The sequence below is a fragment of the Myotis daubentonii genome, chromosome 13 (genome assembly GCF_963259705.1).
Source record: "Myotis daubentonii chromosome 13, mMyoDau2.1, whole genome shotgun sequence".
Classification (NCBI taxonomy): domain Eukaryota; kingdom Metazoa; phylum Chordata; class Mammalia; order Chiroptera; family Vespertilionidae; genus Myotis; species Myotis daubentonii.
This window is the reverse complement of record NC_081852.1, coordinates 45,027,315-45,045,000: the sequence shown is the minus strand read 5'-3', so window position 1 is coordinate 45,045,000 and position 17,686 is coordinate 45,027,315. Positions and strand designations below refer to the sequence as shown.

Sequence of the window (17,686 nt, the reverse complement as noted above, 5' to 3'; positions counted from 1 at the left end):
TTTTCTCCAAGGAACCCCCCGGCTACCAAGAGCAAATATATTCCATCTTTTCCTCAGCTTTCCAATCTGCCCAATGAAGGGAATTAACTAAATTAATCTGTCAGAACATCCTCAGACTCTAAGAAGAGGAGATATGGAGGCCACAGGAGGCATTTTGAAAAATTAAGATTTCCATCACTTTCCAACGATTGAGGAGGTGGGGATAGAGACAACCCATTCTCCAGGCATTTCCTACCTGTCATACCAACTAAAGGTAATTTTACTCAGAAATGAAGCCGTGAGTGATGGATTCTGCAAAACACACAAAAAATCAGAAAATAAATCAATTGGAAACAGGAACTCCATGGGACTCTAAAATCAGAAACTGATCTATGATCTAGAAATTAGATATGGTACTGAAATAGGCTGGTCAACATACATTTATTTGGAGACCCTAAGGTCACCAATTGAACAACAATCAGACCTTCTGGCATAGAGGTATGGATTAACTGTCTATGCTAAAGATTGGTAGGTCAAAATCCAAGTCAATATTTCCATATTCTAGTCACCTTCCATTGCTTTATGTCACAAAATGGTCTTATACTGTATTCTAGGCTCGGGGGACTTCCAAGAGACATAGCCATCTAGGGGGACCTGTGTAAGACCTAAACACCTAGCCCCTGATGCCTTATATATTGATCAAGGGGCCATCCAAAAATATAATCTATGCGGTGGGTCTATTTCAAGTCTCACATCTGATGAGCCTTTTTCTGAAAATGCTGAAAGGACCAGGATCAGGATCTGGAATGCATAGAAGATGAAGAACAGGCAGGAGTAGGCTAGACTGGAGTTGTTGCCCTATGGGAAAAGGAAAAACAAAACAAAGAGAAAATGAACCTTTCATCCAAATGAAGTCTACACAGCCCCCATAGATGAATATCTGTGATTAAAGCCTATATCAAATCCCCTAAATATGATTCTATCCTGGAGCTCAACTTACTGCATGCCCGTGGCTGAGACTGAGAAGTGGCCTCGCAGTTTCCTCTCGTGTCACCCTCTCTTCCCTCCTTACCTTTAAAAGCATCCGGATCAGAGTCTGTAACTGGAAAGTGCCGCAGAGTATTGAGAGAATCCAGAAGAGGGACAGGAACCAAGAGTCCTTCTGCACACACCAGCGCCTGCTGTGTTGGATCAGCAAAACCAGGAGCTAGAGAGACCGTCACATGAAGTTCTTAAATACATCATCACCAGCCAAGGAAAAGAGGCAAAGGGGATGTCAGAAAACAAAGGAAGAAAGGAGGACCATGGGAGGAGACTGTTGTACTTAATCTGGCTGGGCAGAAAGCACACAGATGCCAAATTGTAGATTTCCTCCCTGACACCACCCAGCTTTCTCTTTTCAGGGCCTCCATGCTCTCCCTGGGACGCCGTTCGCACCCCATCTCTATTCCCCACACTGGGTGGGAAGTTAGCGGAGAAGGCAGAAGGTCACCATCTGCATTTTAATGTAGTTACTTTGGGAGCCAGAAAAAATCTTTTCAAGACCCAAGGAAATTAACGTCAGGCACTGCAGCAGCCGGTGATGGAGGCATATTCTACTGGATAGGTGCAAGGTGTCTGCATCACGATTTTCTAATAGTATCGCAGATTAAGCAGCCAATAAAAACACTTCCCTTGTAACATCTCACTTATTAGTAGGTGTAATTGATTAAATGTTGGTTTCCTAAACTCAGTAAACCAATATTCTGCGGGGAGGGGGAGAAGCCATGATTTAAGCAGTTGCCAATTTCCACGGTATAAATACTCCCACTGTGGTGGGTTTCAAGTTCCAGCATGATGTCCCCAGATGCAGGATTGGGAAGAGATGCACACAATCAGCTCTGTGAGCGGGCTGCAGCACACTACCTCTTAGACCAGTGATGGCGAACCTTTTGAGCTCGGTGTGTCAGCGTTTTGAAAAACCCTAACTTAACTCTGGTGCTGTGCCACATATAGAAATTTTTTTATATTTGCAACCATAGTAAAACAAAGACTTATATTTTTGATATTTATTTTATATATTTAAATGCCATTTAACAAAGAAAAATCAACCAAAAAAATGAGTGTCATAGGTTCGCCATCACTGTCTTAGACCCTTCTTTGCTTGTTCTAAGCAGGGTTACCAAACAAGATGCCTGCAGGGGTAACCATGTTACTGAGTGAAGTGTGGGAGACTGTACTGAGCTCATGACTGGTCTCATGGGGGCAACTGCTACTCAATCCTAGTTGACCATTGCCCTGCGGGAATGGAGGCCCTGATTTTTCAAGAAAGACGGGAAATCCAAATAATCATGAGGCATAATTAAAATGATGGCATCAATTCAATTGCTTTTAAAACACTGGATAGGCAGCCCCCCAAAATCATGCTTGTTGAAGAAACATCAATTTCTGTTATCAAGCTTATACAAACAATGCTATACACAGTGATCCATTGATTATAGTCTACAGTCAATCAATTTAAAAGTAATATTTATGGCATTTAAGAAAACTATTTCATCTCAATAAACCTGAGTTTCACATGTGATCCTTAGATGGCAAAATATGAGTACACAAGATACATATCTTAGTCATTAAAGGTAGTACTTGCCCTAAGGAAAAGGCTCTATAAACCAGTGTTCAAAAGAAGATGAAAAGCTAACATTTGTTTTGCCCCATTATAATCAAGCTTTGCCTCATCACAGGTCCCTTGAAAAAGGTAGATGACATTGGACTTTATTTCATTTCAAAAGAGTAAAATTCTAGCTACATGACTTTGAATAGAGATAAGATAAACAGGGCAGACGTGGTGACGGGCCTTACCCATGTGCCCAGGTAGAGGCTTGGATTGGTATATCTAACGGCAGGGACCGTGCCTTGTCCAGAGTCTTCTATGAGGACAAAGGCCAGCTCGATGGCTGCTAGAATAAGAAGAAGCCCAACAAGCACCTGGGAAGGAAAAAAGACCACTGTTAGGAGGATATCATTCTTTAAAATAAAATGGTTCCAGTAACTGATGGTTAAAATGGTATGCAGGGATTCAGATAACACGCCAATAAGTATTTCTGGCGTGAATGGATACATGTGCGCAAGCAATGGAATAAAGTTCGAAGTATGCTAAGTGTTTTTGAGGAATGCTGAGTGTGATGGTTTTAAAGTAAGTCCACAAATTCTTTGATATGCCTCTCTTCCATACAGCTCCTCTTTCCCTGAGTGTGAGCTAACTTAGTGATTTGTTTCTAATGAGAAGAATACGGTGGGAGTGACAGTGTGTGACTCCCGAGACTAGCTGGCTGCCTCCTTGTTCTTTCTCTTAGATTACTCACTGCCCCATCATGAGGACGTTCTAGCTCTATGTGGAGGTTCGCTTGGTAAGGAACTGAGACCTGCCAACATGTGAGTGAGTTATCTTAGAATCAGATCCTCTAGCCACAATCAAAACTTCAGATAACCTTAGTCCCAGCATAGTAACTATCAGTTCCTGAGAGACCCTGAAGCAGAACCCAGATAAGCTGCTACCAGATCCCTGATGCAGAGAAACTGTGAAATAAAAACTGTTTACTTTTAAGCTGCTAAGTTTGATGTAATCGGTTACACAGCAATAGATACCTAAGGCAACAGATTTAAAAGGAGGATCCCCCACTCCAATTGGAACGACACAATTACCTTTCTTTGGTCTTAGTCCCACCTGTTTCCCCATATAACCTTTGAAGTTAACATTGCAAACAATTGCAACTCTGTCATCCTAAAATGACTACAAGCCAATCAATATTTGTCCTATGAGCTAATGAGTCATGATACACTTGTACTGTTCTAAAGGATCACCCACCCTCATCAGGATGGAAAATTACTACCTCTGCTGAGGAGGTCCACCAGCATCTTAACTCTCAAAATAAAGATCTTTAGTACTGTCTTGCCTACTCTTCTTACTTCCATCCATCTATCCCAACTCATTCCCATGTCTCATTCATCCAGAATGACTCAGGCAAAGATACTGGGCCCTTTGTAATGAAAACCAGCCAAGGAGGGAAACGAATCACTTTTAACCATAGAAACAGTGCTATTACTTGTTTCTGGAGTATATAACATGCTGCACAGTATTATGCTTTCCTCACATGAGACTGTGAATTGTTTTTTAGGGAAAAACTAATTGCTCTTGCAGTGCTAATGTATGTTTGCTCTGAGGTAAGTTAGGAGGTAAAATAGAGCAAGTTGGAGCTAAAGAACCCACCCTGAGGTAAAGAGAAGACCAACCAGCACACCGCTCCCCAGGCCAAGGAAAAGGAGGGGTCCTTGTCATGGGCTTACATATTTAAACTCATACACATTTATTAAAAATACATGAAGCAATCCATATGTAAAAAAAGGACCAATTTACACTATAAAGAACTCTTACAAAGCAATTTTTAAAAACCAACAAACCAACAACCAATGCAAAATATCTATATATATAAAAGCCCAAGTGACCGAACAACCAGTCGACCAGTGGCTATGATGCACACTAACCACCAGGGGGCAGATGCTCAATGCACAGGATCAGGCCTGTGGGGACCAGGCACCCTCCTGTCTGGATCGGGCCTACGGGGATCGGGCCGAAACTGGCTCTCTGACATCCCCCAAGGGGTCCCGGATTGAGAGAGGGCACAGGCCAGGTCCAGGGACCCCACTGGTGCACGAATCCGTGCATCGGGCCTCTAGTAGAATATAAATGGTTAATTTAAAGAAAAAGAATTCAAAAGGCTTTTAACCATAAGAAAAGTTGTTTAATCTCATTAATAAAAAAAAATGCCATTTCAAATTATGACATACCACTTTTCACTTATCTGATTAGCAAATATTAAAAAGTTTGATAATAAAAAGTTGGTTAGAGGAAAAACCTCAATGCAGGGAACTTTATACTATCTATAAAAATTTTGAGTCCACATACCCTTAGCCCAGTAATTTCATTTCCAGGAGTTCATCCTACAGACACACTCATATCTATGAAGTTATTTATTACAGCATTGCTTATGATAGTAGAAGATTAGAAACCACCTAGATTTCTATCATTAGGGCACGTGAATTATGGTACACTCAAATAACAACATCTCAAATTGCCAATAAAAAGAAGCAGATCTTTATGTGCCAAATGGAAAAACTTTTAAGACACAGAAGAGTATATATGTGACATTGACATTTGTGTGAAAAAATATATGTAGGTAGTTACTGTACAAGTATGAATTATCTCTGGAAATGGTATTGATGGTTTCCAACTCAAACAGGAATGAGTAACTGGAGTATCATGTACTTTTTTGTAGCTTTTAAATGTTGTAACCCTCTGTAAATTATCTATTAAAAAGATAGGAAGTTAAATACACTAACGCCCCCATTTTAAAAAATGAGCAAGTGATGTGAATAGACAATTCACAAATGAAAAATAATCTTAACAAAAAAATTTTTAAACATATTTTTATTGATTTCAGAAAGGAAGGAAGAGGGAGAGAAATAAAAACATCTATGATGAGAGAATAATTGATCGGCTGCCTCCTGCACACCCCATACTGGGAATCGAACCTGCATATGCTCTGACTGGGAATTGAACTGTGACCTCCTGGTTCATTGGTCGATGCTCAACCACTAAGCCACTCTGGCCAGGCAATCTTAACAAATTTCAAAAAAATCAATTGTATTAGTACATATAGAAATGCAAGGTAAAACAATATGATGCCATTTTGCATGTAAAGTTAAAAATATATGATGTAATGCTGGCAAGGGTGCAAAGATGAACTTTAATGCACTTTTAAGACTATAAGTTCACAAAAATCTTCCTAGATTATGAAAAGTTTCCATTATGTTTCAAAAGACTTAAACTGATCATATACTTTGATATAGTAATTTTACTTCGAAGAATCTATTCTGAAGAAATATTCTGAATTGTAGGCAAATATTTATGCACAAGAATGTTAACTGGAGCCTCATTTTTTAAAAATATTTTTTTTATTAAATTCAGAGAGGAAGAAAGAGTGAGAGAGAGAGAGGAACATCAATGCTGAGAGAATCATTGATTGGCTGCCTCCTACATGCCTCCTACTGGGGACCGAGCCCACAACCTGGGCATGTGCCCTGACTGGGAATCAAATCATGACCTCCTGGTTCACAGAATGATGCTCAATCATTGAGCCACACCCGGTTGGGCCTGGAGCCTCATTTTTACTAGTGAAACACTTATAAAACAAAAATTACCCCAAAACAGTTGTGGAGAGATTTGTTGGGAGGAGTTAATGCTGCAAGAGTTGTTAAAATAAGAGTTGTATGGTATACTCATGTGATGAATGATTTTAGTGATCAGAATTATGTTTAAAATAATGTTAGCCCTGGCTGAGTTGGTTAAAGCATTGTCTCGATATGCTAAGGTTGTGGGTTTGATCCTCTGTCAGGGCATATACAGGAATCAACCAATGAATGCATAAATAAGTGGAACAACAAATCTATCTATCTCTCTCTCAAAATCAATCAATAAAAGTTTTTTAGAAGAATAATGTTAACTCAGGGAAATGCTTTTTATATCATCTGAAGTTTAAAAAAAGTAGACTACAAAATTGCATATACAATGAGTTCAATTATAATTTAGAAAAAGGCAAGAGTTTCCTGTCCAAGATACCGGTTTAGTACTTTATCTCCCATCCTTCCCATCCCCTTGAACTGGTAGTAAAGTACCCAAGAAATAAATGCATAATAGCACTGAGGATATGCATGAAAAAGGGTAAGCTCAGTAGATCAGGTAAGTTTTAGAAGACAAAAAGCATACATGTCAGTAGTGACAGGTAAAAGCAGAGAAAAACATCGCCCAAAACACAAGAAGAGACAACAATGAAGGGGGGTTAAGATTGACATTACTGGTTGCTGTGCTTGTATCTTCTATCTGCCCCAACAGATTCACTCTCCACTCTTGTTCCTTCAAGCCTAGAGCAGTAAGTTTGCTGCTTATGCTCCAGGTTCCTCTGTAAATACAACTTCCTCATATTATCCTGTTTTGCTTCAGCCATCTATTTCCTCCTGGGACCCTGACTGGTAGAGTTGCCTCCTCACAGCCATTCTCCTCTTCCTAAAAGGGCTCCTCTATTGTAAAATACCTCCCCTACTCAGCTCAGCCATATGTTTGGTGGAAGTTGGACCCATTTCCAACCCTATGAGGTGAATTAAAACCAGTGATAATGGTTCCATTCCACTGGCCTGTGACTGCTTTAGCCATGGACATATGATACAATTCTGGCCAAAGAGAAGTGGGGACAGCTTGTGGGAACTAGCTTTTGGGGGCTTCTGGGAAAAGTTTTCTTCACCGTTCAAACTGATATATAGATCCAGGAGATAAAGAACTCTTTACAACTCAACGATAGAAAGACACAAATAACCTAACTAAAAATAGGCAAAAGGTTGATTCAAATAAAACATTTTTCCAAAGAAGGTATTCAAATGGCCAAAAGCATATGAAAAGATGCTCCACATTATTAGTCATTAGGGAAATGTAAATCAAAACCACAATGAGATACCACTTCACATCTAGGATAGTGACAATCAAAAAGGTGACAATAGCAAGTATTGGTGAGGATGAGTATAGTAGTCCCCCCTTATCCTCAGGGGGATATGTTCCAAGACCCACCGTGGATGCCTAAAACTGCAGATAGTACTGAACACTATATACACTATGTTTTTTCATATATATACATAAGCTTGATGGCTTCTCTTTGGCAGATCTGAACTGCCAGCATCACTATTCTTGCACTTGGTGCCTTTGTTAAGTAAAACAAGGGTTCCTTTCCACAAGTGCTCCAATGCTGAGACAATCAATCTGATCGCCCAGACGGCTACTCAGGGACTAACGGTGGGTAGTGTATACAGCATGGAGACAAAGGAGTGATCCCCATCCCAGGCGAAACAGCTGGATGGTAAGAGGTTTCACCACACTCCTCAGAACAGCACACAATTTAAAACTTATGAATTGTTTATTTCTGAAACTTTCCATTTACTATTTTCAGACTGTGGTTGACTTCAGGTGACTGAGACCACGGAATGAAAAGGTTAAGGAAGGGCTACTTGTTCGAAAGTCACACATTGCTGGCAGGAATATAACACGGTGGAGGCACTTTGGCAAACAGTTTGTTGGTTCCTCAAAATATAGAGTTTCCATAAACTTACCAAATGAGTCAGCAATTCTATCCCTAAATATATACCCAAGAAAATTGAAAACCTATGTCCACCCAAAAACTTGTACACAAATGTTCCTAACATCATTATTTAAAACAGGCAAAAAATTAGAAACAATGCAAATATCCATCAACCAAGGATTAGATAAATAAAATACGGTATACCCATACAAGGGTATTATACACACACACACACACACACACACACACACACACACACACACACACACACAAAACCCTAAGCGACCGGTCGACTGTTTGACTGGTTGCTATGACGTGAACTGACCATTAGGGGGCAGACACTCAATGCAGGAGCTGCCCCCTGGTCAGTGCACTCCCACAGCGGGAGGGCCGCTCAGCTGACCAATAGGTGCCAGATGCCGGGCTCAAGGCTGGCGAGCCCAGCTGTGGCGGTGCGAGCCTCTCCCGCCTCCATAGCAGTGCTACCAAGCAGCGGCGGTGGCGGCAGGTGCAGCGAAGCCAGGATGAGCGGGAGTGGCGCAGCGCCCAGAGGGGCTCGGGGTCCTCCCAGCTGCATGCCACTTTGCGCACTACTACATCCACCGAGGGGTCCCGGATTGCGGGAGGGCACAGGCCAAGCTGAGGGACCCCACAAGTGCACGAATCCGTGCATCGAGCTTCTAGTTCAGCCATAAAAAGGAATGAAATACTGATACAAGCTACAACCTGGATGAACTTTGAAAACATAATGCTAAACGGAAGAAGACAGACACAAAAGGCCACCTACTGTATGATTGCATTTATATATGAAATATCCAGACTGGGCATTTAGAGAGACCAAAAGCCGATTTGTGTTGCCAGGGGAGGGGGAGGAGGGGATGAGAAACAACTGTTTCAATGGTAAAAGATTCCCATTTCAGGTGACGAAAAAGCCCTGGAATTAGATAGCAGCGATGACTATACAACATTATGAATGTATTTAATGCCACTGAATTGTATACTTTAAAATGGTTAAAGTGGTTAATTTTACCTTATGTGTATTCTACTACAATAAAAAAAAACTTTCAAAAAAATGAAGTACTGATTCATGCTACAACATGTATAAAACCTTGAAAAATCCTATGCTAAGTAAAATAAATCAGACACTAGGCAGTGGTTCTCAACCTAACCCTTTAATACAGTTCCTCATGTGGTGGTGACCCCCAACCATAAAATTATTTTCGTTGCTACTTCTTAACTGTAATTTTGCTACTGTTACGAATCGTAATGTTAATATCTGATATGCTATATGTGTTTTCCGATGGTCGCGACCCACAGATTGAGAGGTTATGCACTAGAGGTTATGTATTGCATAATTCCAAGTATAAGAAATGTCCTGGATAGACAAATTCATAGAGACAGAAAGTAGATTTAGAATTGCCAGGGACTGGCAGAGAGGAGGAGGAGAACAGGGTGCTACTGCTTAATAGGCCCAGGGTTTCATTTTGGAGCGATGAAAATATTCTGGAATTTGGACAGTGGTGATGGTGACTATACTAAAAAACCTCTGATTTACACAATTTAAAGAGGTGTCTTTTATGGTATGTGGATTATATCTCAGTAAAGCTACTTGTCGAAGTGACACATAGGGACACCTGACCTCTTTATCTGCCTCTGGACACTGACATGGGTGTGAAGCCTCGAGCTGCTGCAACCATCCTGCAGTCATGTGCTAGCTTGGCAATTGCCTTGATATGCTGAGTAATCAGAAGAAAGATAAAGACAATCAGCTACCTGTTGATGTTGTTGAGCTGCTATGTTAACAAATCCTGGAGTACACTACCTCTGGACTGTTTGTTATATAAGAAAAATTCTTTACTGTTTAAACCAGCAGGTATGACTTCCAGGTGAGAGAGTCTTAACCAATATAAATCTGTTCTCTGTAGTCAGCCCTGACAGTGAGTAAGAATGGGAAACAGGACAGAAGTCAGCCTTAATTGAAATTCCGTGTACTGAACTAGTATAGTTCCACCAGTCACTTTCTCCTCTTCCTGACCCCCAACCCATCACTGCAAATCTGCAGACAACAATTCTATTTACCACCCGTACCCTCAAACAGTCTAAAACAGGAGTACTCTCTAAAGAAACAAAATCCTTCCCCTGAAAAAGGCCCAATGGGTAGAAGGGGTATTGTTGCCCCATAGTAACTTCATCCAGAGTAAATTCATTGGGCACACAGTAGGGGTAAAAAGGTACCACCCAAGATCCTGCTCTTGGGGGAAGCCCATAGTCCAGATAGTCAGCCAAGTCTCAGAGCTCAAAGACAGTCCTCCCATCAGGAAGAGGCCAGATGGGGAAGCAGACATATATAATGGCAGAGGAACCTACTCCACCCACATATGTTCATTAACATATAAACATATTTTTAAAAACAGAACACTAATAACCACCAGAAAGTTGAGAAAAACCAGTACTATTGAAGAAGAAAACCAATATAATTAATCAGAACAACTGATTCTTGGATGAAACAAACAGGAATTATTAACTGAACAGAAAAGAATGATTATTTTAAAATTAATATCCTATGAGAGATTTGAGAAGATACTGCATCCATTAATAGGCTGTTGGTTTGTATTGTTGCTTTCTTAAGAGGTACGCTCAAAAAGCAGGAAGAATTCTTAGAAGTCAAATCGTGATTACTAAAACAAAAGCTCTTTAGCATGACAGGAAGAACAATTGGAGAAATTTTTCAAAGCATAGAAAGAGAATAAGAAATTTTAAAAAGAAAATTTAAAAAGAGACAAGTTGAGAAGGATGGTCAATTCAGAGTCCAACAGCGATCTAAACAAAGTCCGGGAGAAATAGAATTTCAAAATTGGAGGGGAAAAATGAAAAGGGTAATATATGAAAGTTAGTATATAATATATTAAAAGTGTAAGGTAAAAACAAAAGTACTTAGGTTGAGAGTGTAGAACCCATCAAACGTAAACAGCCTCTCATGAAATTTCAGGACATCAAGAATAAAGAGGAGAGCCTGGCTGGCGTGGTTCAGTGGTTGAACGTCTACCTAGGAACCATGAGGTCATGGTTTGATTCCCAGTCAGGGCACAGGCCTGGGTTGCAGGCTCAGTCCCAGTGTGAGGCGTGCAGGAGGCAGCCGATCAATGATTCTCATCAATGATGTTTCTCTCTCTCTCTCTCTCTCTCTTCTTTCCTCTCTGAAATCAATAAAAATATATATTTTAAAAAATGAATACAGAGGACAAAAGCTTCTAGAGAGAATAACAAGGAATGAGGAAGTCCTAATTCGATAGCTCAGGATGCAGGAGAACAATGTAGTGCCATCTTCAGAATGAAAAAAAAAAAATCTTTTGTGAGCCTAGCGTTCCATATTCAGATGAACATTTTCAGAAAGCAAAGACGTAGAGACTTTATCTACTGTTACATTTTCTGAAATTTTTATTTGAGGATGTTCTCTAGATCCAAGAAATTTGGGAGCCCTGATTCTCTCATTTTACACAAGAGGCATCAAGATGTAGAGTCTAAAATTGATGGCAGATCATTTTTAGGTATAAAGGTAACCAACAGAAGAACTGAAAATAATCATACAAAATTAAGAAAATGAGAGGAAGAGGAAGAAAGAAAAAGGAAGCTGAGAATTGGGTCAATGAGAGCAGAAATATATACACATATTTGATAGATCAAGAAATACAGGTATAAATATATCATTTGCAGATATGGAGGTAGCCATCAAAATAATTTTAAATGGCCTGGACAATAGGACTGGGAGGTAGTGGAAAATTAACCATTTTAACCATTTTAAAGTATGCAATTCAGTGAGAGACTCTTTTCTTTTCTTTTTAAGAGAGTGGAAGGAAACATACTAAAATGTTAATAAGAGCATATCAGAGTGATACAATTACCAATAGATTTTTAGGATGACAAACTTCCGATTTCCCAAACTTTCTACAATAATTTTTATAATCAGAAACATATACACACTTTGCTTATTTAGGATCAGGGAAATCTTGCAGTTTAATGATTACCAAGTCCTTAATAGTCTTTGCCCTTGATCTCTAATTTATTGGAGGAACTTCAATTTGAGTTTACTAAACTCAATTCCCTAAGGAGATACAATCACATTAGTATTAAGAAAGGAAGGAGAATGGTTTGGCCATATGTAATATCTCTCCATCTCTTCAGTCCTCCTTTTCCCAGCACTTTCTGAATGACAAGGTACTCTGGTTGAATCTTTTACCCACTACAGAGAATGTCAACTTCCACCACTTCCCTGGCAGACAAATGTCTAACTTCAGTTCCAATATTTCCGTTCATTCTATTATCAGACAGCTATTATTATTAGCAAGTTATTTTGTATATTTAGCCGAAGTTGACTTCCCTGGAACAACTTCCACTCACTTACCTTGATCTTGCTCTCTGAAACTTTTCAGCACCAGCTATGCAATCTTCTGTGTTATACTTTTGCAAATACTTGAAGATGATTCCCACGTCTCATTGGCTCAACACAAGTTCATTTTTGCTATACATCTTCCTCACACCTCAGCACTTTCACAACCACCAGAACCAGATTTCTCTTCTGTTCTCCTAGAACTATGACATCATTCATTCACTCACTCACTCACTCACTCACTCACTCATTTTGTAATTCAATTCATTCAATTAACTATGCATCAAGTCCTTTCCAGTACGGATGCACCTTTAAACAAATAAATTTCCAGAGTCTCTCACCTGCTTGGTCAAGCAAATGAACTTACTTCAGGTGAGGTAAACACTGCCGGGAGCCGGTCCATCCTTGCTATTTCAAGGGACCTGGCATATATGGCATACGGTTCTTAATATGTTTGCTCACCTTCTTGGCGCTGTGTTTTAACCAAGGTCACCTCTCCGAGAAAGGTTGAATCCCCAGGTAGGGATTTTCCCCTGAAGTTAGGGAGGGAATAAAACCCCTCAACTAAGTGCCAGGCGGGTAATTAATCACTTTAACTACGAACAATCATGCTTAAGCTACATAATCTTTACTCCCTGGAATGGAGATAAGAAACGCCCTAACCTTTGTAATAGAGATTGATAGGATTGAATCAACTGGTATAAATACAGATGTAACAAGACAGAAAGAGACAGAACTCAGAACACAGAACCTACACTCAGAACCTAGGCACAGAACCTACACAGAACGTTCTCTAGAGACAGAAGAACTTCGCTGGAGAGAACATGGCCGAAGATCCTGGACAGAAACTGGCCTCAGAACCTAGAGACAGAACCTAGCGAGAGAACATGGCAAAAGATCCTGGACTGAACCTGACTACAGAAATTGGCAAGAGAACCTGACTAGAACCTGGTGACTGAACCTGGCTGGAGAACCTGGACAGAACCTGGCTGGAGATCCTAAGCAGAACCTCTCTGGAGATCCAGACCAGAACTTGGCTGGAGATCCTGGCTGGAGATCCTGGCTAGGCTGCTGATCAACTGAACACTGTCTCTGTGTCCTTCCTTCTTCGCCGACTCCGTCTACACCTTTGGGGACCCCTGGACCTGCTGGGGTTGGACCCCGGCAAAACACTGCACTCATGACTAAACAAGAATGGCAGTAACAGCTATTCAGGAAAGTGGGAGAGGAACAAAAGCCCAAAGGTAGATAGAAAAAGAAGCAGAAAAATAAAATCAAGTTGAGGAGTGAGTTAAGAAGATACTTGTAGAAGAGAAGTTTTATTTTGTGAGGAATTATACTTTGACTTTTTTCAGAGAAAAACCAATTATTTTGAAAACTTTAAGAGAAAGCTAATCTGTGTCTTCACCCTCAAAATAGAGGACAAAAAAAGTAAAGTATAAATTATAAATGGAGCTCCTAAGACCATAAGCAAGGGCAAGTGGATTATTTGCTACAGGGGGAAAAAAGCAAATATATTGCTTTTCTCTTTCTCCATAGAGATTTGTGTTTATAAAAGTTAAACAAAATGTGATATATTCAAACAGTGAACTATTATTCAGCCATAAAAGGGAATGAAGTGCTGATAAATGCTACCACATAGATGAACCGTGAAAACCTAGGCAAGTAAAAGAAGCCAATCATAAAAGACCTCATAGGATTCCATTTAGATGAAACTAGAGGCCTGGGGCACAAAATTCATGCCTGGGTGGGTCTCCTCAGCCTAGCCTGCACACTCTCCACTCCGGGATCCCTAGGGGGATGTCTGAAACCGTCAGTCGGACATCCCTCTCACAATCCTGGACTGTTGGCTCCTAATCACTCACCTGCCTTCCTGCCTGGTTGCCCCTAATTGCCCTCCGCTGCTGGCCAGGTCGCCCCCAACTGCCCCCTTTCTGCCAGCCTGGTCGCTCCTAACTGCTCCCCCCCCCCCCCCCGCCGGCCTGGCCACCCCCAACTACCTTCCTCTACTGCTCTGGTTGCCCCTAACTGCCTCTCCCTGCCAGCCTGGTCACACCTAACTGCCCCCCCCTGCTGGCCTAGTCACCTCTCATTGCCCCCCCCTGCCAGCCTAATCGCTCCCAACTGCCCCCCCCCTGCCAGCCTTGTTGCCCCCAACTTCCCCCCTCTGCCAGCCTGGCTGCCCCTAACTGCCCCCTCTCCCCCCCCCGCCCGCGCTGACCTGGTCACCCCACACAGCCTGCTGTTTAGTGGTTTGGTCGTCCCTCACTAACCCTCCTGCCGGCCTGGTCATAGGCAGCCATCTTGTGAGGGTATGAGGGTTAATTTGCATATTACCTCTTTATTATATAGGAGGATGTCTAAACTAGAGACAGAAAGTAGATTAGCCATTACTTAGAGCTAAGGGGGACAAGGAGATAGGGGGTTTCTTTTTGAGAGAATGAAAATGTTCTAAAATTGACTGTGGTGATGATTGCACCTATCTGTGATATACTTAAAAAATAGAATTGTATTTAAATGGGAGAATTATATGGTAATGTGAATTATATCTCAAGAAAGTTGTTTTTTAAAACGTTAATTAAAAGCTATCATTAGGATGGGATACCGATTTACTCACTACCCAGGCTTTCCTTAGATACTCCAGAAAATGGCAGAATCCCCCTAACTTGACTGACAGCATAGAGCAAGAGCAGAGCAAACGTTTTGGACACCTTTGACAATCCAACAGGGAGTCATGGCCAGCCATGACAGTTACCTCAAGTGCTACGCCAAGACTGAGGCAATTGGTGTAATGGGAACACCTTCAGGAGGAGCCCAAAGCACAAGTCTGGACTCTTGGATAAGGGCTCCATCTGGACACCAATATGAGAGGAGCTACCACCCGTGGTGGGCTACAAGAACTCAGGGCTCCAACTGCCCCACCCAATAACGGAGCTTGGCTGTGCCATGGGCCGCACTTGGTGCCACCTGGCTTGAGACCGACGCCTGCAGATGCCGTCAGTGACAGATACTTCCCACCAGCGCTGGCTCTGATGGCTTGTACCCTGTCAGTTCCCCCCTCTCTGTGTGCAACCTGCTTCTGACTCTGTTGGCTTACTGGGGAGGTTTCCCCTCATACACCTGGCATTACAGAAAGAGACAGGCATGTGATGACCCCTTTCGGAATGCGCCCTTGCTCATGACCAAAAAGCTGGCTCTGGCCAAAAGCTGAGTCATTCCCGAGAGTATTGAAGCATGTTGTTTGATGTTCAGAGTCTAAAGCTCTCTTGCCTCTACAGTGCATTTAATACCAACACCCAACAAATGCCCCCTGAGTGCTCGTTCCTATGCTGAGCACTCAAAACAACAGGGCAGACCGTGACCCTGCCCCAGGCTCCCAGACACTGTTCTTTTCCTATCCAGATCCCTCCAAAACTCCCACCAGCCCCATCTCAGAGCATCAGTGCAAATCCCACTTCCTTTGGCCAAGTTCCTTTTTTCTTCTTTTTAGACTGCAGGTAGCCTGAGATCATTGGTGTGCATGCTCATAGCACTCCGAGTCTAATTTGCCTTTCTAAAACCCCGCTGAAAGATCAGGATGGATAGGGGGGAAACCAGTGAAAAGATGGTGGGTTTTCTGAGGTAGCAACCTCCACTGAGGGTCTTTCATTTCCCACAAGAAACTCCCTGCATTCATCAGTGCAGCTGGCTCCTGAGGGGCTCCTCCCTCATTCTTCCCGGGCTCTCTCCTGCCTGCCCTGTCCTTTCCATTATTTCCCTACTCAGGCATGTCACTGTAAGCACTCACCCTTCCTCCCTCTCTGTGAGTGATCATCTAGATGTATGGAAGACTGGGAGAATGAAAGCCCTATTTCAGATCCAAGTTTGGGGAGATGAGCGATGATGGCTGGATTGCCTGAATCGAGAGGACAGAGGCCACATCATATAGTTCATTTTCACCTCATTGTAGGTGCCAACTGAATTACAGTCTCCTGCTATAAAACAGCCTAAAGATAGGAAGTCCCATGTTCCCTTCTCAAATACTAAAAAGACAATAACTACATATTTTACTGATTTGGTGCCCACTATTGGTGTTCAGGGTGTCCGCTCCCCAGAAGATTTCTAAGACACTATTCTTTTGCAAAATTCAAAATCGCCTTAAATAAGCAATATAGCAAGGGACCAGGGAGGCATAAGGCAGGGGGAGAGAGGGACGCTCACAGAACATGTCTCTACCTGAGTCAACAGCACCTGGGAAGGCTGGTTAAAGACAGGGAAGGAGACACTTAAACCACCAAGAAAATGTGTCTATGGTGCACCAAGGAATTAGTTAGAAAATACTTGGGTTCCATACCTGCTTCGAAAGGTAGAGTTTGGTTATAGAAGATTTCTTGTTCCTGGATCTGTACACATGGAGAAGTTGCCAAGGGGCCAGGAGCCAAAGGAAGCCCAAGGGAATCCATACCAGAACAGTTTGCTCAAAGCAAAGTGGCAGGTCCGCCTCCGGGCTATCCAGCAATGAGGAATTCTGGGGGACCAAAATGTAAGGATTGTTGGTTACATGAGTTTGAAGACGGAAGACCAGCCCTAGCCCATACCCCCCACCCCAACCCGTTTCCAAACAATTTTAACTAAGTTATGTATCTACATCCAGCCTGACCCTTGTGCTGTATTTTTCTATTCATCTCCATTGATACAAATTCACAATTTAATGAGATTTAGTGACTTTCTTGGCCAATGCAACCTTTAAAGACCTTTCTTCCTGTGATTCTCAGTGAATTTTCCCACCAGTCATTGAGTAAACTTCGCCAATGCATTTGCCAAGTTGTGGGAAGAAGAGGGGCCTTTCTCCATTCCAAATGGGGAGAATAGTTCCTTGGGATATAAAAACTTTTTCTTATTCTAGTCTTTAGCACCGAATGAACTCACTGTCAGACACTCAAATATGCAGGCAGGCAGAATGCTTAGTCATGCTATGACATTTAGACTCCAGAGAGCTTCTGTCAGAGCCCAAGGGCTTATGTCAGAAGCCCAGGGGGCATCAGGACAGAAGCACAATAAAACTGTTGAACAGAAGGCTTATTCCCAGCAAGTTCTGTACTGGTCTTTGCATTCTGCAATAATGAGAAGTGTCTTGTGAGTTGAGGGTGGGGGGGAGCTAGTTCTTATATTTGAGTCATGT

The 17,686-nt window shown here is 41.9% G+C and overlaps 1 protein-coding gene across 2 annotated transcripts in view; it reads right to left on the bottom strand.

Moving 5' to 3' along the window:
* The window catches only part of ABCC2 (ATP binding cassette subfamily C member 2), a 64,448-nt gene that overhangs the window by 45,388 nt on the left and 1,374 nt on the right, over positions 1 to 17,686 (bottom strand). Inside the window, exons 2-6 of one of the 2 annotated variants that reach the window (XM_059661039.1) lie at positions 16,859 to 17,032; positions 2,818 to 2,943; positions 1,052 to 1,186; positions 733 to 837; positions 236 to 291 (exon numbers count right to left, since the gene is read on the bottom strand). In XM_059661039.1, coding sequence (XP_059517022.1) covers positions 236 to 291; positions 733 to 837; positions 1,052 to 1,186; positions 2,818 to 2,943; positions 16,859 to 17,032 — 596 coding nt within the window. Of the gene's footprint in view, positions 1 to 235; positions 292 to 732; positions 838 to 1,051; positions 1,187 to 2,817; positions 2,944 to 16,858; positions 17,033 to 17,686 lie in introns of those variants that run through there. The other variant, XM_059661040.1, reaches the window with a different exon arrangement.